The sequence below is a fragment of the Bemisia tabaci genome, chromosome 3 (assembly GCF_918797505.1).
Source record: "Bemisia tabaci chromosome 3, PGI_BMITA_v3".
Taxonomy (NCBI): domain Eukaryota; kingdom Metazoa; phylum Arthropoda; class Insecta; order Hemiptera; family Aleyrodidae; genus Bemisia; species Bemisia tabaci.
The window spans coordinates 2,916,202-2,926,130 of NC_092795.1; the positions used below are offsets into that span (position 1 = coordinate 2,916,202).

Here is a 9,929-nt window from a genome sequence, read left to right on the forward strand (position 1 = left end):
TCCGTTCAATTTCTTTGAAGAATTATCCTATTAATTAAATCTAAATTATCAGAAAATGTCAGGAAAAAATATCAATAATCTCCTCAAAAATAAACATTTCATTGGAGGAAATTTGGTGACTCTCGAATATTCATACGACGTTTTTCATTCAAGTTAAGACTTTCGTTCACGAAACAGCGGCCCGATATTTTAATCCATGTCGATACGGCAAGACAAGACATTGCCCTATCCTAATAATGCAATATATCGAATTCCGATGTCTTCTCATCATTGCCAAATCAATACATATAGACCGTTGAGGCCACGCGCCGCGGCTAGTGGCGGCAAATCGGGGAGGGGGGGAATTTAGGAAGAGGAAAATGAATAACGAAGGCGGCGCGGCAAAGTGGCGATTCAATAAAGAAGAATCAAGTGCAAGATGATGACTAAGAAATACTGCAAAATAGTTGATGAAAAAGTCTGCCTTAAAGAAAATGTTTCGGGTACGTAATTTATGAAAGGCATACACCCCCCCCCCCCACCCATTACCGCGCTCCGACAATTCGTGGGGGTGGCAAAATCTTGACGAACGAGGGGCAAAAGCGCTTCACGTCTCAGACTTTATGCATCATATGTTAATCTTACGAGTTTACATATTATATTTTATCGATTTTTGTTTGTAATATGTTTTTAAAGAAAATCAAACAACAGTTTTTCTCTTACAAATGTTTGTTGAATGTCTTCATTCATTCAAAAATATTCACAGGAACTTTAATTTATTTAAGAGAAATATTTTAGTTAGTTTCTCACTCCTATGACATTGAATTGCTGACTTGGCGATGCACATTTTTTCACTGTGGCCATCGATACGTCCCGTTTGCTTAGCATCATCAGTCCATCCATTCAAGTTAAACGTTTTCTGCACTGAAATGTCATTTCTTTTAAACTTGGTATTTATTGTCCTTCTTTACATAGAAATTTCAAGAAATTGTATTGATCCAAATTTCATTTTCTTCTCATTTTCAGGTTTGGTGTGGCCGATTGAGTCTCATCATTTCCTGCTGAAATTAGTTAGTCCATACTTCCCACTCGTTCTTCCGACGGAAGGGCTGCGAGCTGTGACAGCCAAAGAGTGGGGAATAGATCATCCGGTAGTTATCAAAGGATTTCAATCCTCGTTCATTTGGTGTTCTATTTTCATAATTGGTGTTTTCCTAACTTTAAAGTTTAAAAAGAATGCTCTGATTATATATAAGTGAGAACATAACTTGTGTAAATAAAACATTTAGCTCATACCTTCTTCCATATAAAATGTGAATGGAAGAGAATGGAAGATTAAGGAATAGTTGTCTATCAGCAACGGAAATTTTGTAAAGGGACATGTGCAGTAGGTTTTAACTGCTCACATACACCTTCCCACCAGTCAAAGGAACGTAATGACATTCCGAGATTGTAAAATTAACGCAAATATTCAATGTTTTACGAGGAATTGTCTGCTCGCTTATGTGTGATTAAAAGGTAAAGCATCAGCATTTTCAGTTAAAATACACGTTGAGAGGGAAATTTTTCAATGTTGATGTGTAATTGCGTTGATATTTCCGGGAACTGGTGACATGTTGGATGAAGATGTCACGATCTCCGGAAAGAGCGACTTTTGCAAGAAAATGCTGAATACTCCATTAAAATTCAAAGGCAGTGAAGGGTGGTTTTGAATTCTTCCGCAGATAGACTTCTTCTGTGTCATGTAGCTCCCATCTGGAGCAACGCAATTTTACTTAAAATAAGTCTATCTCACTCTCTGTGTACTCCACGCTGAGTTCTGTAGACCTCTGGCACACGCATGTGTCCAAATAATAAGCGGCGTTTAGCAAAATGGAACTGAATATTTTTGGAGAGGAAATTTGGTTCCTTTCAGCTGAATACCGCTTGCATAAATACTCGAACAACCTTGATTGCTCTTCAACATTCATCACATAAAGAAACAAAGATTGATCAGAGAATCCCATCAGCAGTTACCACAAGCATCTTTATATACAATTTTGATGCTGTATAATGATAATTGACGGGTCGACAACAGCACAGATTTTGTATGTAATAAAATGATGAATATATTGAAATAAATGTACATATTAGATAATAATATACTGAAGTTGAAGCCCCAACGGGCTCAGAATGAGGGAGAAAAACATCGATTCACGGCGGAGTCCCAATTCACTCTTTGTTTTATCATTTTTTTTAATTATCTTAAAAGTCTTTTAAGGGCATGAACGTAAATTTAGACTTTGTGAGTCGTTCTCATTCATGTCATTGAATGAAACTCAGTGATACCTATAATGCATTAAATACTCGTCTTTCATCAAATTGAATATTCATCGCATTCATTAATCATTGCACATTGTGTCGTTCTCTTATTGAATTGCTCGATCGCTCCAAAATCAATCATTCAACTATCGATGAAATCTATAATTGGGATAACTTTCGTTATACTTAAAACCTTCAGAGTCCGACATATTGTGAAAATGTAAAAACAGATTTCGATAGAGAAAGTCGAACACGTGCATCTGCATTCTGCACTGAGATGCTTCAAAATTACAGCTTTTTGTTTAATTTCTTTAAAAAAATTATAATAACGTCACTGCTTGGAATTTCTGCTGATTATTTTTCAGAGAGATATTAGATCGAAACATTATTCATTATATTTTGTGGTACAGTTTTCAAGATAAAATGCCCGCTCATTTTCCACTGAAAATGAAAGCCTGCAACTTGGCAAATCGAAATACTTGTTTTTCACCTTTCACCGTCTAAATTCCGCATCACAATGATCCATTTATAGGTATTCCTCCTCTTTTTATACTTCGAATATTTATTTGTTTAATATTTAACTTATTACCTATTGATTTTAAGTCAAAAGTATGTTTGTAGTCATTTTTCAGTCAACTTGTATTACAGGACTTCTGAAATTTAAATTATTTTTAATAAAACTTTAATTGTTTCTATATTTCATTCATTCTATACACATCCTACTCCGTAATTTATTGGGACTCCACGGACAAAAATTGCATTCGCAACGGTTGTTTGCTCATCGAGAAGTATATATTAAAAATTCCTAAAGAACCTCAAAATCCAGACGAGAGAGCATCGTTTGAATGAAAGTATGTGGTCCGTTGGATTATATGCTGCCGTGCTAAGGAAAAATGCCCTATGAACATTCGAGAGTTGCCAAATTTCCTTCGATAAATTGTTTATTTTTGAGGAATGTTATGAATAATCATTATAGCTGATGGGCGAAGTGATAAAGAAAGGAGAAATGGAGCGATTCGATTGGTTGAAACGAATTGTTGTTATAAAGAAATGATGATGGATTAACTAAAGCGTCTCTGGTAGGTTGCTGTTAGTTCGTGTATTACTAACCTCCTTTGTCCATTGCCACCGCCTGCTTAACCTGATGGGATCCCTCCCGATTCCTCTAGTCTATAGCTTTGTCTATCATTATGAAACCGGCCGCAGGTTCGTCAATCCTGGCGTGTTAAGGAAGAACGCGGTGCCTTGGCAGGAGGGCGGTGTTAAGATTTGCCGTGCAACTCGCAAAGTGTAGGCTCCAATAAAGAGCCTCCCAAAATTTCGCCCCTTCTTCGGTATTCGATTCGACCATCGAACCAAGGTTTAAGTGGAAGCTTATAATAACAGAAAACTCAGGAAAAAATTTCAAGATGAGTATAGGAACCGTTTTCGAGCTACGTGCGCCTTGTTCTCCAAGCCAATCGATTATCTCGTGACGTTGACTCCTTTGCATCTGAGCTCACTTGGAATTGACCCGCTGAGTTCGATTTTCGAGTCGGAAAAGCTCCGCGAGTCCCTGGCTTTGAGCTACCCGCTGAAAACGCTCCAGAGAAGCAGGCAAAAAGTGGTCAGAAAAGCTCGTTTTTGACCACTGTTCTTTGCTCAGGAAGCCTCGCAGAGAGCCCAGACTATGCGAAATCGATTCTACGCTTCCACCTACATAGGATGTGACTGAAATCTTGAAATTTTTTTCTCAGTCCCAAATCGAGAAAAATTGACAGGGTTACATGGACTAAATTTTTAGCATCAAAATCGATAGTTCGCCGATCGGGACGGAACCACCCGCTGAGTGCGATTTTCCGTCGGAATAGCTCCGCAAGTCCCTTGCTTCGAGCTAGCCGCTGAAAACGCTCCAGAGAAAGAGTCAAAAAGTGGTCAGAAAAGCTCGTTTTTGACCAGTTTTTTACTGTTTCTCGGCTCAGGAAGCCGCGCCGAGAGTCGGGACCGTGCTGAATCGATTCTACGCTTCCAGCAACGTAGGATGCGACTGAAATCTCGAATATTTTTCTCCCTCCCAAATCGAGAAAAATCGACACGAATAACATGGACTAAATTTTTCGGGTCAAAATGGAAATTTCGCCGATAGGGTCGGAACCAAGTAAGGTCGCTTGGAATCGACCCTTGACCGATTTCTGTGTCGAATGTGAGGTCTTTACCAAACACTATTCTGCTTTCATTTCTCTTAATTTTGCCGATTTTTGGGTTTAGAATGATCCTTTAGACTCATGCGCAGGGGCGATCGTCCTTTTTTTGCTGAAAACTCAAAATCCGCCGAGATTTTTTATCTAAAAGATAAAAAAAAGGCGACAAAATTGTATCCAAAAATGGTTTGCAGGGGGCGAGTCTATGGTACGTGTACACGTAAAATTGCTAAAAATCAAAATCTTGACTGATCCTTTTTTCGAAATACGCGATTTGAGATTTCCATAGTAAATGCAAATTTTTCACTGATTTTGATCCGATTTTTTATTTATTTGTACACTGAATCGGTGTTGATCCGTTCACGTTTTCATTTTTCGTTCGATTCATGTCGCTCATACAGACCCTCTCGTTACACGCACACTTCCTTTCATACCCTTTTTTTTTAACTGAAAAATTCGTCTTCAGCTGCGTCTGCGGCAATTGTTGTTACGAATATGTTGTGCGTACTGGTTTCAGGTCATTACTTACTCGAGTCTCTGAAGGCGTTTTATGTACGCAAGTAGCATACCCTGGTGGAGAACTGGCGAATTGCTATCGCACACAAAACGCCTTCAAAGAGTCGAGTATGTAACTACCTGAAACCAGCACGCACCTCATACTCGTAACAACAATTGCCGCAGACGCAGCAGAAGGCGAATTTTTCGGTTAAAAAAAAGAGTATGAAAGGAAGTGTGCGTGTAAAGAGAGGGCATGTATTCGATCGACTTGATTCGAACAAAAAATAAAAACGTGAACCGATCAACACCGATTCAATGTACAAATAAATAAAAAGTGGATCAAGATCAGTAGAAAAGTTCCATTTACTATGAAAATTTCAAAGCGCGTATTTCGAAAATAGCACTAGCCAAGATTTTGATTGTTTCGCGATTTTAAGTGTGCACGTACCATGGACTCACCCCGAGCAAACCATTTTATGGTACATTTTTGTCGCATTTTTTTTTTTTTTTTTTTTGCTTCAAAACCAATGTGCCGGGACTCATGCGGAATTTGAGATACACCCTTACGCCATAGGAGCAACGAATTGGACCAGATTCAGCAGGAACTTACCAGTTACTATGCCGCATTTTGAAAAGAGAAGTGTTTGAAGTAGTTTAATGCAAATAGTCTTACATCGTGTCCTGGCTAAAATTCAAAGTCGAGAAAACATTTTTAAGCCTGAAAGCACGTTAAACTTCACATTTAACATTACCTAAGTTTTATGAATAAATGAAACTTCAAACCTGAAACCTGGTTCAAACTGAAAGCGACTAGATGTATCTCTATTAAACGTGGTTGATTTTATGCGTAACGGCAAAACATGGGCTGCCAACAAGTAACCTCTCTGTAACAACGAAAATTGGATGGTAAATGTTTTTTTTTTTTTTTTTTTTTTTTTTTTTTTTTTTTTTCGATTTCATGGATTAAAAAGATGGAAAAACGACGCACACAAAGTGAAAATTTGTTCATCTCTCATAGTTATCGCAGGTTGACATTAACATCGATCTGCGTAGTAATGAACCCAAATAGACGGTGAAACTACGAGGCCACGTATCTCAGTTTGTAACGTTGCAGACTTCCTGTCATACATTATTTTATCATGAAAACCATTCAACGTCAATTTTTTAAAACCCCGGGATTTTTCGTCTGCGTGAAGAAAACTGTGTGGAAAATCCAAGGAATGAAATTGCTTTGCTCTCCGCCAAAAAGTAAAATGGGAGCGGAGATTTTTGAATACCGCAAACGCACAGTTCCGATTCTCGGCGAGACTTCCGAAGCCGAGAAACAGTCAAAATCTGGTCAAAAACGAGCTTTTCTGACCACTTTTTGACTCGTTCTCTAGAGCGTTTTAAGCGGATAGCTCTAAGCGAGGTACTCGTGGAGCTTTTCCAACTGGAAAATCGCACTGAGCGGGTCAATTCCAAGCGAGCTTCCATGGTTTCGGCCCAATCCGCGAACATTCGCCTTTGACCCGAAAAATTTAGTCGATGTAATCCATATGTCGATTTTTCTCTTTTTTGGACTGAGAAAAAATTTCGGGATTTCAGTCGCATCCTTCGTATTTGGAGGCGTAGAATTGATTCCGCACGGTCCCGACTCTCGCCGAGACTTCCTGGGCCGAGTTACAGTCAAAAACTGGTCAAACACGAGCTTTTCAGACCAATTTTTTACTCTTTCTCTGGAGCGTGTTCAGCGGATAGCTCAAGCGAGGACTCGGAGTTTCGCGAAAATCGACAGCGGTCATTCAACGGCTAACTTGCTTTCGGCTCGATCGGTGAACTTTCGATTTTGACGCTTAAAATTCGGTTAATGTAACGCCTATCAATTTTACTCGATTTTGGACTGATAAAAAAAAATCAAGATTGCAGTCGCATCCTACGAATTTGGAGGCGTAGAATCGATTCCGTACGGTCTCGACTCTCGGCGAGACTTCCTGAGCCGAGATACAGTCAATAACTGGTCAAACACGAGCTTTCAGACCAATTTTTTTACTCTTTCTCTGGAGCTTGTTCAGCGGATAGCTCGAAATGAGGGACTCGCGGAGCTTTTTCGACTGGAAAATCGTACTCAGTGGGTCATTTCCAAGCGGCATAACTTGCTTTCGGCTCGATCGGCGAACTTTCGATTTTGACGCTAAAAACCTGCGGAATCGATTCTACGCCTTCGACTACATAGGATGCGACTGAAATCTTGAAATTTTTTTCTCAGTCCCAAATCGAGAAAAATCTACGGACTAAATATTCGGGGTCAAAATTGAAAGTTCGCCGATCAGGCTGAAACCAAGAAAGCTCGCTTGGAATTTACCCGCTAAGTGCGATTCTCCAGTCTGAAAAGCTCCGCGAGTCCCTCGCTTCGGGCTGTCCGCTGAAAACGCTCTAGACATAGAGTCAAAAATTGGTCAGAAAAGCTCGTTTTTGAATGTTCTTTGGCTAAGGAAGCCTTGCAGAGAGCCAAGACTGTGCGGAATCGATTCTACGCCTTTAACTTCATAGGATGCGACTGAAATCTTGAAATGTTTTTCTCAGTTCCAAATCGGGAAAAATCGACAGGGGTTGCATGGAGTAAATTTTTAGCGTCGAAATCAATACTTCGCCGATCGGGCAGGAACCAAGTAAGGTCGCTTGTTGTTAGGTCCCCCTGTTAGGTTTGTAGGCGCCAATGCGCGCGTCGCGCTGGCAGCACGCAGCGTACCGCTCGGCTCTGTTTGGCTCTATTATTAAAGTCGGGGAATCTTCGTTTTTCAAAGCATTATTTTGAAATGTTAGCACACATTGCATGGATTAATTTCAATTGATGAAAAGAAAAATAAGATTACAGGGAAGTATAATGCGTGTTTAGTAAATATTAAGGTGGTTCCATGATTTCCAAAGCACTTAAAATATATCTTCTATATTTCGTGATTTTACAGTACTGCAGCGTGGTGTACTTGCAACAAAACGATCAAAATTGGACGTATTTGACTCTAAAAGATCTATGTACAAATGGGTTAAGACCAAATATTGCGTGCTTCTTGGGTTTTCCCCCTCTTTTATTAATTCTTGTATAGATTTTTTCAAAGCAACTTTGGCTCATCGACATTAATATCCATGTCTCCGCTTGGATTGGAAAAGGTTTTATAAATATTTGTCACGTTTTAAAAATGTAAATCGACGGTGTAAGTCGGCAATCACATAACTCGTTTGTGGTGTCTGAAAATTTCCGCCTCTATGTTATTTTTTTTTAAAGGAGAACAAATTGATATCAAACCTTGAAATTTTTACAAAATTTTCTTCGCACAGAGAGGAAAAATCAAGAAAGTTTTAAAGAATTGCCGTTGAATAGTTTTCCTTTAAAAAAATAAAGTATGATCGGAAATCTGCGACGTCGCAAACCGAGTTACGTGATTGCCGACTTACACCGTCGAAATGTTTTGAAATGAACAGAAAACTCAGGAAAAAAAAATCAAGATGAGTGCAGGACCCGTTATCGAGTTACGGGTGGGCAAAGGGATCAAACTTTGGCCTCACTTTTCGCTATTTTCTTGTTTAACCGATGTGTCTACGGTTACGTTTAATTGAAAATGTCCTAAACCCCGGTTCCTACGAATTTTTACACGCAAAATCAAGTTTTAACGTTTATGAGTCAATAAATCCATCGGTTATATCGATTTTTTAAGATTTTTTACAGAACAAGGACGATTTTTTGGGATTGATATTGTTCATTTTTGATACATGGATGACTAAATGCACCTGATATGACCCCCGGCTTTCGCTCCTTAAGCGATCGGGCTCCTTAGGCTCTTCCTCAGCACCTTAGGGCTCAGGGGGCTGACCCCCGCGTTCGGCTCCTTGGGGTTCAGGGGGATGACCCCCGCGTTCGGCTCCTTAGGGTTCAGGGGGCCGACCCCTGCTTTCGGCTCCTTAGGTTCAGGGGGCTGACCCCCGCGTCCGGCTCCTTAGGGTTCAGGGGGCTGACTCCCGCGGTCGGCTCCCTACGGTTCAGGGGGGCTGAACCCCGCGTTCGGCTCCTTAGGGTTCAGGGGGCTGACCCCCACGTCCGGCTCCTTAGGGTTCAGGGGGCTGACCCCCGCGGTCGGCTCCTTAGGGTTCAGGGGGCTGAACCCCGCGTTCGGCTCCTAGGGTTCAGGGGGCTGACCCCCGCGGTCGGCTCCTTAGGGTTCAGGGGGCTGACCCCCGCGTTCGGCTCCTTAGGGTTCAGGGGGCTGACCCCCGCGTTCGGCTCCTTAGGGTTCAGGGGGCTGACCCCGCGTTCGGCTCCTTAGGGTTCAGGGGGCTGACCCCCGCGGTCGGCTCCCTAGGGTTCAGGGGGCTGACCCCCGCGGTCGGCTCCTTAGGGTTCAGGGGGCTGACCCCCGCGTTCGGCTCCTTAGGGTTCAGGGGGCTGACCCCCGCGTCCGGCTCCTTAGGGTTCAGGGGGCTGACCCCCGCGTCCGGCTCCTTAGGGTTCAGGGGGCTGACCCCCGCGTTCGGCTCCTTAGGGTTCAGGGGGCTGACCCCCGCGTCGGCTCCTTAGGGTTCAGGGGGCTGACCCCCACGTTCGGCTCCTTAGGGTTCAGGGGGCTGACCCCCGCGTTCGGCTCCTTAGGGTTCAGGGGGCTGACCCCCGTGTTCGGCTCCTTGGGGTTCAGGGGGCTGACCCCCGCGTTCGGCTCCTTGGGGTTCAGGGGGATGACCCCCGCGTTCGGCTCCTTAGGGTTCAGGGGGATGACCCCCGCGTTCGGCTCCTTAGGGGCCAGGGGGCCGACCCTTGCTTTCGGCTACTTAGAGTTCAGGGGGCTGACCCCCGCGTCCGGCTCCTTAGGGTTCAGGGGGCTGACTCCCGCGGTCGGCTCCTTACGGTTCAGGGGGCTGAACCCCATGTTCGGCTCCTTAGGGTCAGGGGGCTGACCCCCACGGTCCGGCTCCTTAGGGTTCAGGGGGCTGACCCCGCGG

General features: G+C 42.7%; 1 protein-coding gene across 2 annotated transcripts in view; it reads left to right on the plus strand.

Annotated features, from left to right (window-relative positions):
- The window catches only part of LOC109043326 (ABC transporter G family member 23), a 70,486-nt gene extending 67,509 nt beyond the window's left edge, over nt 1-2,977 (plus strand). For both annotated transcript variants that reach the window (XM_019060510.2, XM_019060509.2), the window contains exon 16: nt 1,006-2,977. In XM_019060510.2, the coding sequence (XP_018916055.2) occupies nt 1,006-1,238 (233 nt within the window). In that variant the 3' untranslated portion in view covers nt 1,239-2,977. The remainder of the gene's footprint in view (nt 1-1,005) is intronic.
- The last annotated feature ends 6,952 nt before the right edge of the window (nt 2,978-9,929 follow it).